Source organism: Rhinatrema bivittatum, chromosome 9, assembly GCF_901001135.1.
Source record: "Rhinatrema bivittatum chromosome 9, aRhiBiv1.1, whole genome shotgun sequence".
NCBI lineage: Eukaryota > Metazoa > Chordata > Amphibia > Gymnophiona > Rhinatrematidae > Rhinatrema > Rhinatrema bivittatum.
Genome location: NC_042623.1, coordinates 121,173,028 through 121,185,229, shown reverse-complemented (window position 1 = coordinate 121,185,229; position 12,202 = coordinate 121,173,028). Strand labels below are relative to the sequence as shown.

At 42.3% G+C, this 12,202-nt stretch overlaps 1 protein-coding gene across 1 annotated transcript; it reads left to right on the top strand.

Annotated features, from left to right (window-relative positions):
- Window positions 1-1,423: 1,423 nt before the first annotated feature.
- On the top strand, window positions 1,424-10,961 carry AVPR1A (arginine vasopressin receptor 1A). The gene is made up of 2 exons (XM_029616952.1): window positions 1,424-2,559; window positions 8,094-10,961. The coding sequence occupies exons 1-2, from the start codon at window positions 1,554-1,556 to the stop codon at window positions 8,384-8,386; spliced, it is 1,299 nt and encodes a 432-aa protein (XP_029472812.1). The 5' UTR covers window positions 1,424-1,553; the 3' UTR covers window positions 8,387-10,961.
- Window positions 10,962-12,202: the final 1,241 nt, after the last annotated feature.

The following is a 12,202-nucleotide window of genomic DNA, read 5'->3' as shown; positions in this document are numbered from 1 at the left end:
TCAGTGTTTTATCCTGGTTGTTGTTTTTTTAATATGTGTACACACTAAATTTATGTATGTAAATGTGTAAACCGCCTTGAACTGTAAGGAACATGCTGGTTAGAAATTGTAATAAATAAATAAATAAATAATGCCTGTGTTAAGAAATGCATTAATGGAATTTTTTTTCATATCATTATTTTATATATGTTGTACTTGTGTGTGGCCTTTAACATAGCTCAGCAAATACAGCACCAAAAAGTAATTAAATGCTTATCGTTTAACTTGCCTTATTTCACATAGTGTAGCAGGGCAAAGCCTAGTCAAAACCTGCTCTGGCTCCCAGTTCTTTGTTCTGTTTTTTGAAGCGTTACCTCCCTGCTTGCAATGCCCCCTTTCCCACCCAAAGGGAAAATATGCAATGCCCTATTAAGAGGGGAAGGAAGAGAGAGAAAGAAAATGGTAGGGAAGGAGGCAAAATAGGACAATATTGATGGAGCTTGAAAAAATAGGTTGGGTGAGGGACCACAAACCCCTGTGAGGGAGAGCGGTGGTGTCAGCATCATTCTCTCAGAGTCTGTAGGGTGAAAACAGTGATCTTCCACCTCTGTGAGTCACATTAACAGTGATCTGTATCTCAAACAGCTCAGTCAAACCTTATAGTTTATAATTTTATTTAATCTTTCATTTATTCTGTTTAGGTTTTAAAGTCAAGTGTGTGAGAGTCAACTAACAAGCATGCAATTCTCCTACTTGGGTATGAAGACCATCGGAGAAAGGCAGAAATATGCCGTTCAAACTGTGCCTCTGAAAGGATTGCTATTTAGATATTTAGAAACAACAGTTCCATTTCTTAGGGCTATATATTGTAGTAAATAGAGGGATATATAGCTTTCAGGCTGCAGAACTGTAAAAGAGACAGACAGGATGCAGAGGGAAGTAGCAGAGACATAAATCTCCAAAACTGCATTTTGATACTGGAATATATTTGAAAGTAGTGCTATCTATCCTATACCACTTGCCTGTATGAATTAAAATTAAATTCTTTAGTGCTGCATTTAGTGGAAGATATACCATACTTTTTACAGAAAAAAAAAATAATCTCCACGAAATCCCATCCCAGTCTTATCAGTTAAACGAGTTGGGCAGGTTTGCTTTTAGTCTCTGGTCTTTCGGAAACGAAGGTGGTATAAAGTGAAGATGCAAAGTATTCCCGAACTGGAGGGGGGGGGGGGGGGGAGAGAGAATGCAAGAAGGAGGGAGGGGAAAGGATGATGGAAGATATAGAAATCAGCCCCCATTCTCACTCGAGATTCAAAGGGAGGCAGTGATGCAAGTAAAAAAAAAAAAAAACCCAACAACAAACGAACCAACAAACGTAGTCGAAATGGGTTTGGCACCAAGCAATGACCAACCACTGAAATCTGAGAGCCAACTGAAAAAAAAAGAGAAGAAGAAAGGAATACATAAATAAATAGTTCCGGTCCTTAGCCTTTTATTTCTTCGTCATCCCCTGGAGCTATTACTTTTCTCTTCTTTCCTCAGCACTAGGACGATCGGAGGTAACTCACAGCATGCACTTTGCCGACGAGCCCAGCCACTCCGGGAGAGCCCCGGGCGCCTGGAACGGCAGCGCGCGCAGGGAGGGGGGCAGCCCGCCGCCGCCGCCCGGGCACCCGAATGCCAGCGTCACGCCCGCCCCTGGGGGGGACAACGCCACCGCCGCCGCCCTCCTCCCGGGCAGGGACGAGGAGCTGGCCAAGCTCGAGATCGCCGTGCTGGCCGTCACCTTCGTGGCCGCCGTGGTGGGCAACGCCAGCGTGCTGCTGGCCCTGCACCGCAGCAAGCGGAAGATGTCCCGCATGCACCTCTTCATCAGGCACCTCAGCCTGGCCGACCTGGTGGTGGCCTTCTTCCAGGTGCTGCCCCAGCTGTGCTGGGACGTCACCTACCGCTTCCACGGGCCGGACGCCCTCTGCCGGGTGGTGAAGCACCTGCAGGTCTTCGGCATGTTCGCCTCGGCCTACATGCTGGTGGCGATGACCGCCGACCGCTACATCGCCATCTGCCACCCGCTGAAGACCCTGCAGCGGCCCGCCAAGCGCTCCTACGCCATGATCGGCGGCGCCTGGCTGCTCAGCTTCCTGCTCAGCACGCCGCAGTACTTCATCTTCTCCCTCCGCGAGGTGCAGGACGGCTCGCTGGTCTACGACTGCTGGGCCAGCTTCGTCCTGCCCTGGGGGCCGCGGGCGTACGTCACCTGGATCGCCGCCGGCATCTTCGTCCTGCCCGTCCTCATGCTGACGCTCTGCTACGGCTTCATCTGCCTCAACATCTGGCGCAACATCCAGGGCAAGACCAGGAAGGAGGAGGCGGCGGCGGAGCACGGGGGGGCGGGGGGCAAGGGCTGCCGCAAGGGGCTCCTCTCCACCAGCGTCAGCAGCGTCAAGACCATCTCCCGGGCGAAGATCCGCACGGTGAAAATGACCTTTGTCATCGTCTCCGCCTATGTCGTTTGCTGGGCGCCCTTCTTCACCGTCCAGATGTGGTCAGTGTGGGATGAGAAGTTTACTTGGATCGGTAGGTGTGGAAGGAGGCACTATTGCTCCCCTAATGTTTTCATGCTGTAGGTGATGCACGAGGAAGGGAACAGTAGTATTACTAAGAAGAGATCGGATCGGTGTAGCTCACACTCTGTCAAACATAACTTTATTTTGATTGCATTAGCAGGGCACCTTGCTGTTCTAACCTCTGATTGTATCTCTTAACTTCTGAAAAATCCTGCAGCAAATAGAATAGTAGGTGCTGTAAGTCTCAAGACATTTTTTGGGGGGGTGGGGGAGGGGAGGGATACATGGGGACATGCTCTTACTATACAATTACTCCCACGATTCTCTTCTGAACATTCATTTTTTTTTTATATTAGGGTCCTTCAAGGAAATCTGATTACAATAAGGTTTCCTTTATTATGAAATCCCACCAAAAATAATTAATTCGATTTTTTTAAATTTTCTGCCAGTTTTCCACTGAATGATTCGTTTAAATACTTCATAAAATTAACTGAAATGCATGGCTTTTTGTGCAGCAATTTTGTATGAAATCAAGGTTGTTTAAACGGGAACAAACAATGGACAGAAAATCTAACTGTCCTTTTTTTTGGGTGGGGAGGGAGTTTGTTTGAAGTTTTATTTATTTTACCTTTGTTCTGTTTTGTAAAAGTATACTCCGGGGATACATTAGAAAACCGTTCTTGCTCTTCATTCAGCGGTTGTGATTCATGTTTTATGAGAGGAGGTTAATTTAGGCTGAACTGAATGTAGCAGTGCCAGATAAACAGATGCCTGGAAATTGGCCATTTAAAGTGAAGATATAATCAAAATTCTCCCTTTCTAACTTGAAGTCTAAGAAAAGGCTTTTAATTGTTTTGTAGAAGCATCCTAAATATATTCAGTAACTTCTCAAGAAACGTGAATGTGGTATTAAAAGTTTGCATTCTGATTTTTCAATTATAAGAACTTAAGAACATAAGATATGCCATACTGGATCACACCAAGGGTCCATCAACCCAGTATCCAGTTTCCAACAGTGGCCAGTCCAAGTCACAAATGCCTGGCAAGTACCCACATATTAAATAGATCCCATGCTAATAATGCTGGCAACAAGCAGAGGCTATTCCCTGATGATTAATAGCAGTTTACGGACTTCTCCTGGAACTTATCAAACCTTTTTTAAACCCAGCTAAACTAACTGCCATAACCACATCCTCTGGCAACGAATTCCAGAGCTTAATTGTGTATTGAGTGAAAAAGAATTTTCCCTGATTTGTTTTAAATATACTACTTGCTAACTTCATGGAGTGACCCCTAGGTCCTGTATTATCTGAAAGAGTAAATAACCATTTCACATTTACCGGTTCAAGTCCTTTCGTGATTTTGTAGACCTCTATCTAGGGTTGCAAACTGGCTCCATATTTTCAGGATACGATGATCTAATCCTGGTTTTACTCCCCTGCATGCATGTACTTATAGTCTTGCTTTTCTTAGGTAAAGCAATAGGGAAATCCAGCATGCAATGGAGTAAAACAAGACTGGATAAACCTGTCCTGAAAATCTTGAGCCACTTAGAACCCTATCTCTATCATAATCCCCCTCAGCTGTCTCTTTTGCAAGCTGAACAACCCTAACCTACTTAGCCTTTCCTTCTCTGTAATTTCTTCAGTGCAACTATATCTTTTCTGAGATACAGTGACCAGAATTGTACACACTATTCAAGGTGCAGTCTAACCATTAAGCGATACAGAGGCATTATGACATCCTCTGTTTTATTTGTTATTCCCTTCCTAATAATTCTTAATATTCTGTTTGCTTTTTTTGACTGCTATAGCACACAGCCAATGATTTCAATATAATGTCAACTTTGACACTCAGATCTTTTTTCTGGGTGGACCCAGATATATTTGTTTCCTCATGCTGAAAATGTGTTTTGCTTTAATATTTGAAGCAATTTATGTAAAACTCAGATTATGCCTGCTTTGTCTTCACTGATTGATGTTTTTATTAGTACTCTCCTGGCTACCAATTTCTTATCAAGAAACTCACTTCAGCTCTCCTCCCGTAGGCAAGGCACTCTTTTGCTTTGGGCTTCAAGAAATCAAGCCTATCAATGAATAACAGCTACCAAAAACAAAACAAAAAAATTCCCACCAACCATATCAATGAGAGATTTCTAAGCCTGCAGGAGAATATTCACTTCAGATCTTGTCAAACCTTGGTCTTAAAAGGGCTCGGGCTGAAAATTCTTTGCCAAAATGAAAATGTGGCTTCATGCAACCTATTTAAGACAAAATATTAATATTAATATTACTTAAGATGAAATACTTTTAGGCAGAAGAAGAAAATGCTTGCAGATGTACAGAAATTAAATATTATTAAAAAAAACATTTTACAAATATTTTATGATTCCTTTCAGTACAGTGAAGTGCTATTTTATAGGTATAGCCTAGTCAAGCAAACACTGAAACTCACATTTTTCAGTTTGCAATCATAATGGTTAGATATGTACAAACATTTGAAGTACATTATTTACATCATTTTGAGAGTTTTAAGCCAAAGTTTTAGATTTAAACTTTTTCTAACTAAATTGATATTTTAGAACTAACCCTTAAATTTATAAAAATGCTGTAAATATAAATAGTAATACACCTCAGGCATGTTATTGGGAAAAGGAGAGGGAGAGAAAGAGAGAGAGAACACCTTTACATAGACAACACTATGTCACTCTCTATTTATACCACTGTAAGAGGGCACTTTTTAACTTTACCTAGCTTCAAACAAGCTAGATAGAGACTGCAACAAACTAGGTAGAAAGCATCGTACAAATCAACTCCTCTTGTACCTTTCATCAATTGAAATGACAGAAAATCTTCAGTGACGTGTAGTATCCTGTTCATGCCTCTTACTGTGTATGTGTTGCGTTCGTGCCTGTTCTCGCCCTCGCTCCACCCTCTCTACCTTGGTGGCGACTCCCTTCGGGTCTGATGGACAGATGCTGCCGCGGCTTCTCCTCACCGCTTCTCCCCGGAATCCCCGGGCTGGCCTGACGCTGCGCATCCGCCATGTTCCTGATAACGTAAGGGCGCACACGTGCGCTCCAGAGTTTGTACCGGCAAGGGCGCGAACCTCGGGGGCGTCCCCCCATAGTGACGTCATCCGCTTCCAACTTAAAAGGTCTTTGCTTGCAACTACGAATTGAGTTAGCAAGGGGGGAATTTTCTCTCTGCTGCTCTGCCTCTACAAACTTACCTAGGGGTACCCACTCCTCGGGGACCCCGCTCTCTCTTCTTGATTTCAGATTGCTAAGATGGGATCTGGTACTCGCTCCTCGAGGACCTACGTCCCTGAATGCTCAGAAGACTCCTTACTGCCTGGAAGCGATCGCAGACGTGAACACTGTGAGTTCTATTACAGATAGGAACCGGTACTCGCTCCACGAGGGCCTATGTTCCTAATCTCTGTAGACTCTCTTCTGTCTATGACGTTATCGCAGGTACGGAGATCATGAGTTCTTATTCCAGGCTGCATATAGGAACCAGTACTCGCCTACGGCTCCTGTCCCTGAAAATACTGAAGACTCTCTGTTGCATAGAAGCCATTACAGATATATACAATTGTGAGTGTATCATCTACTACTGGTTATGTATCCAGCATACCCAGTCCACTCACTACCTATAGTCTCTCTCTACAGCTCAGCACCCAGATATTGCAGTTCCAGTATCTGAGGGACTTCAGCCCTGCCGGGCACATCAGCTCACTACTGCCACCTCTGGTGGTTCTACTTCCTGTCTAATAAAGAACTATCTGTGTTTGTCTCCATACTCCAGCCTAGCCGGTGGTCCCTCTCAGGATATCCTCCTTGGGGCGCTGTCACCTGCCATCGGCCCAAGGATTCACCAGTTTCCATTAAGTGTTTATTCCTTAAACTACTAGAGCAGTATCATACAAACTGCCACTCTGTGGGAGCCAACCCACAACAGATCATTAACTCCGCCTACGGAGTATTACAAATTGCTAGCTCCTCCCCTTGGGGAGCAGCATTGAACAGTATGTAAACCCTCCCAAAAAAAACTACCCCTCCCCAAACCACACTCCGAGGTAAAAGTGCCCCCTCTTACAGTGGTATAAATAGAGAATGACATGTTACTCTCTATGTAAAGGTTCTCTCTGTCTCTCTCTCTCTTTTACACATTAAAACCTTTTCCCAGTAATGTACCTGTAGGGTATTATGAAGCAAAAAATAGCAAAAGTGCGATAAATGTAGAAATTACAGATGCGGGAGCAAGGAATTTGAGCCACTTTGGGCAGAACACAAAAATGCAGTTCATGCTAGACAACCAAAAGAATTTGCAGGATCAGGAGGGTTTTTGCCAAGAGGAATGGGCAGCGTTACTGGAGATGTGCTTCATTTTTTTCTACCAGGTCGTTTTTTGACTCGGATACTTCGTGGTAAAATTCGGGTTTTGCGCCAGTAGCCCCTGTGACATAGTAGTTCAGAGGCTATTCGGCACCATTTTGAGCACGGCTGGCAGTGGCACACCGGGCACGGAGGGACAAATGGAACCCGGGACCCCGCTGGACCCCCAGGGATGTTAGTAAGTCTTGGGGAGGGATCGGGATGGGGGGAGGGTGGTTGTATTATACTTAATCTTGATGTTTGGGGTGGTTTTTAATTTAAAAAAAAAATGTGCCCCTCTCCCCACACAAACCCGAAAAACGAAGTTTCCCCGAAGTTCAAGGAAAATCCTTTTTGGGTTTCGGGGTCCCCGAACCACGACGAATTAGGCAATTTCGTTGCAATTGCCTAATTCGTGATAAATGATTGCACATCTCTAAGCTTTACCATATGAGAAAATAAAGGGTCTCATTCACAACTATCACAAAAGACTGCAAGCCATCATTGATATGAAAGGGGGCAATACATATTAAGAACTAAGGGTATGCAAACTTTTGAACAGGACTATTTTATTATTTCACTTATTGCTATGTTTTGTTTAATGATTAAACTATTATGTATTACAGAATAGCACAATCTGAGACACATTAAATATAACAAACATGTTACCACTCATATTTTCTTAAACTGCTACACATCTTACAAATTATGCCAAGGGTATGTAAACGTATGAGCACAACTGTATATTAACAGGACTACTTCTTTAGGAATATTTGCAGATGATCTTTGCTAGACATAAAATAGAAGAATGGTGTCTTTGAATAGGTTTTAATCTACAAAGTACTTTGAAATCAGTAGGGATCCAGAACAGCCATTTATTCATAGCTCGACTACATAAAATTATGAAACATCACTTGATAATAAACTTTATTTTAAAGGAAAAATATGAAAATAATGTAAACCTAGATGATCAAGGTCGGTTATCAAAGCTTTTGAAACCATTTCTGTTTAATATTTAATATTTATGGATTTTGATGCTTATATTGTGGCTATAATTTAATGTCTGGAAAGTAACAATTAATCTTCAAATTTACAATGTTGTTGTATTATGTTTTACAATTTTTGACTAATGTAACATAGTTTTTGGAACTTTTTTTTTTCCCTAGATTCTGAAAACACTGCGGTAACAGTCACTGCTTTGTTAGCCAGTCTGAATAGTTGCTGCAATCCATGGATATACATGTTCTTTAGCGGCCACCTCCTTCAAGACTTCATACAAAGTTTTCTGTGTTGCCAAAAAATACAACAGACATTGAATAAAGAAGATTCTGACAGCAGTAGTAGAAGGCAAACTTCCTTTACCAGGATCAACAACCGAAGTCCAACAAATAGTGTGGACACTTGGAAGGATTCGCCCAGATCAACCAGATCAATGAAATTCCTCCCAATTCAAACATGAGGCAATGACTTACAAATATGACTCGTGCTATAGTGCAATTGCACTTTATGTGACTTTGAGTGGTAGTCTAGCACTTTAATTTGTCACAGTCCATGTGATCATATAAATAAAGAACTACTAAGGACATAGTAGGGTTTTGGTAAGTCCAGTGATAGGGCCCTTGCCTCTACACCGAGGATCAGTAGGTCAAATCCTACCTGGAGTAGGAAGAAAGATGAAGAGTCAATACATGAATTTTATTTTTGCAACTTCTATTTTCTGAGTTGTTTTGAATCTAAGACAAATGTTCAAAAGTCATTAACAAACTGGCTTTTACTACTACTTTCTATATTTCAACTATAACTGGGGAGAAAGGAGGCATCAAGTATGGGCAGCAGGATGGCTTGGCAACTTTCTCAACAAAAGAACAAGGAGTAGTCTCCTATAGGCAGTCAAATTTGCATAGCCAACAGTTAGCAAATCCCTTGAAATATAGAGGATGTTAGGAAGGATGATGGCCAGAGCTAAAATAATGTGTGTCAGAGCATCTGGATTGTTTCTTATTTGCCCAAATCCCTATATGGCCAATTTTTAAATGCTTAGCAGGACCATAATTGGGATAATTTTACCCAGTTATTTTAGTCCATTTCATCTGAGTCTGGCCAGTTAGATTTTCTTCTGAAAATTCACCTAAATGTAGCCAAACACAATTTGCTTATCTTGATTTCTTTTATGATGGCTATTTGTTCAACCAGAGTTGTCCAGAGAAACTTAGCCAGGTAGTGCTGAAAATCATACATTTGCCCAGGTAGGCCCCTGGAGCTGCTTCCTTTTTTTGCCTGGCTAAATCAGATCACCCTGTGATTTTAGGGAATATAATTTAAATGGTCAGGATGAGGACATTTTTAACCGTGTTATTTATTTATTTCTTAACCCCTGAATTTAGTTGGTAAAACTTAAAAAAAAAAATCACCCCACGTTACTGTTGTTTCTGTAGTGTCACTTCATCTTAAAGAAGATCTCTTTCCTCCCTGGGCAAGTGAACAATTCCACATATGAGCAAAAGTAATCCAACTGTGTGACACCATGGAGTGAGAAGAAGTATGAAAAAGAAAGCTCAGCAAGAAATTGTGGGAAATACGTGGTAGTAATAAAGGACAGATGATCAAGTTATTAAAGCTTTGGAATATGAGTAAGGAGGGACGCTGGGACGTGAGTTCACAATGCTTCTCTACGATGGACGGCCTTCGTGATTCTGAGCAACTCATCATCATCTCTTTGTTGCTCTGAGAGACAGTTTAAAACAAAGTGCTTCCCCTAATCTGCCTTTTCCAGTTTGCACACACACAAAAAAACAAACCCAAAACAATCCATAGTCCTCTGTTTATGAAGATGAGAATATTTTATTACAGAATGATTGCTTAGAATAATCCAGACTAAAATGTCTAAAGCCCCTATATCCACAAAACAAAGCGGTCCATAGACTCCATATTGAGCCAGGAAGGTAGAAAGCTATCCAGATAAAGCTACTTGGATAACTTTACTCCAGTATTCAGCGGAATACACCTGGTTAGGTGTTCCACTGAATATTTCTAGATAAAGTTATCCAGATAATTTCAAGACAGCCCTATGGCACAACCAGACTTACTGGAAAAAATGTTTCGGGATAGCACTGAATATCAACTCAATCTGGCTAAATTTAACCACACCCCCCCCCCCCCCCCCACGGAATGCCCCGACACTCACTTTTTTATTTGAGTCAGTTTTACCTTAGCAATAATTTAATTTGACTAAAAGTAATCCACAATGAGGGCCAGGAAATTAAAAAAGCTCAGGTCAATCCCGCTTAATATCGATAACTAAATACATTTTGAGGCCCATATTGAGCCGCCCGCAGCTCTGCTAATTAGCCCGTTATACCTAACCAGCTAACTAGTGCTGTATGTTCAGCAGCATAGCCACACCGTTGAATATACTCAGCTATCTCAAAGTTCGCCAGTTATGTATAACCGACATCCCTTTTGCCCGACCAGAGTTGGCCGGATAAAGCAGTCAGCTAATTCTGAATATCGAGTTAGCTGGTTAATTTATGTGGCCAATTAGACACTTCCCAATCTGCCCATTCCCCACCCCTGAGTTGTCTGGCTGAGAATGTAGCTGGCTAAGCCACTTAGGTGGCTAAATGGTGGCCACTGACTGTAACCGGATATTCAGCAGCACCATTTACCCGGCTAAGTAGTGCTTAGCCAGCTGAGTGCCGTTTTGAATATCAGGCTCCTCATTTTTAGTTAAAACATTTTACATTGCTACGAAGTGAACTTGTAAGTTATTGTATCAGATATATTAAATAGTTACTCCAAACAGTGGAATTGTGGAAAACTTTCTTTAATTAATTACTTTTTAAACAAAAGCAATTTTCTTCGCTTCTGATTTTTAGTGCGCAGTCAATATTTTATTTGATTAGCAGTTATTTTGGTGATATTTCTTCATGTGTTAAAAAAAACATTTTAGTAACTATAATTTCCTTTCTTGATGCCTTAATATTGCAGTAGAATGATAAATGCCATGAGAAGGTATTTGAGAAAATAAAATTGTATTGTATCCTTGATAAAGCACCATTGTTTTGTTCAGATTTCCTGTTAGTTACTTGATGGATTTTCTTCCAACTAATGGTGGCTTTCAGTGCTCAATTTTCCTCTTTCTTTTCATAATACCTAAAATGAAGATTCATCCTGGTTGCACAGACCCTTTTAATCTAAGGGATTTCTGCCACAGGGAGACCAGTTTTTAAATTATGTACTAGCCTGCAAGCCAATTTTCAAAGGGAAATTTCCTGCAGAGTTTACCTTTGAAAATCCCATGGCAGCAAGTACTGTGGGGATTTTTTGCCCTGAATACTTTGAAGGTTCATGTACTTGACCTGACCTATCCTGACTCCACCTACAGTTCCCCCATTGTCTCCAAGTAGAGGGAAAATGCAATTTTAATGTTTTTTTGGGGGGGATAAACATCTGTTTACCCTTAAAAATCCTTTGAAAATTGTTCCCTTTGGGGCAGATTTTCAAAAGGTTACGCACACTGGGCCTATTTGCAAAAGGCCTGGCGACGCGTGTAAGTCCCGGGGCTTGCAAAAAGGGGCGGTCCGGGTGCGGGGTGTGTGCAGGGCAGTTCGGGGGCGGGGATGGGGCCAGAGGTGCAAAAGGTTTGACAAGAATTTTGGAGGGGGTTGGAGTAGGGCTAGGGAGCGTCCTGGGAGGGAACAGGGGAAGGCCGCAGGCGTCGGCGCGCACAAGGTGCACTAGTGTGCACCCCCTTCCACGCATCAACCCCTGATTTTTTAACTTCTGCGCGTGCAAGTTATAAAATCAGGCATACATGTGTGCGCGTCAGGTAGCGCGCGCACATGTACATCGCACGCTGGTTTGAAAATCTACCCCTTTGTGTTTATGGATAGAGCCTTGGAAAGCCAATATCTGGGGAAGGGGGGGGGGGGTGCGAACCAGTAGAGGAGAACTACTAGTGCTGTTTCCTTACTTTATGGGCCTTGAATTTTACTATTCCTTCAGCTTTTTCTCCTCTTCCTGGTGCCAGAGTGACATCATCAGGTGGTACCAGAATATGCCTATATTACATCTGATTATATGGCACACAATCGCCGGCATGCACGTGCCAAAGGGGCACACCTCAAGGTCTAAACTTTGGAGAGAGGTAGAAGTGACTACAAGAGTAACTCTCTTCCTTCTGTTTTATTTCTTTCTTTGGCCATATGGGCAAAAAGAGGAAAGGATCAGTCAGGTCCTTCCCATCTGGACGTATTCCTCCACCTATTATGATCCA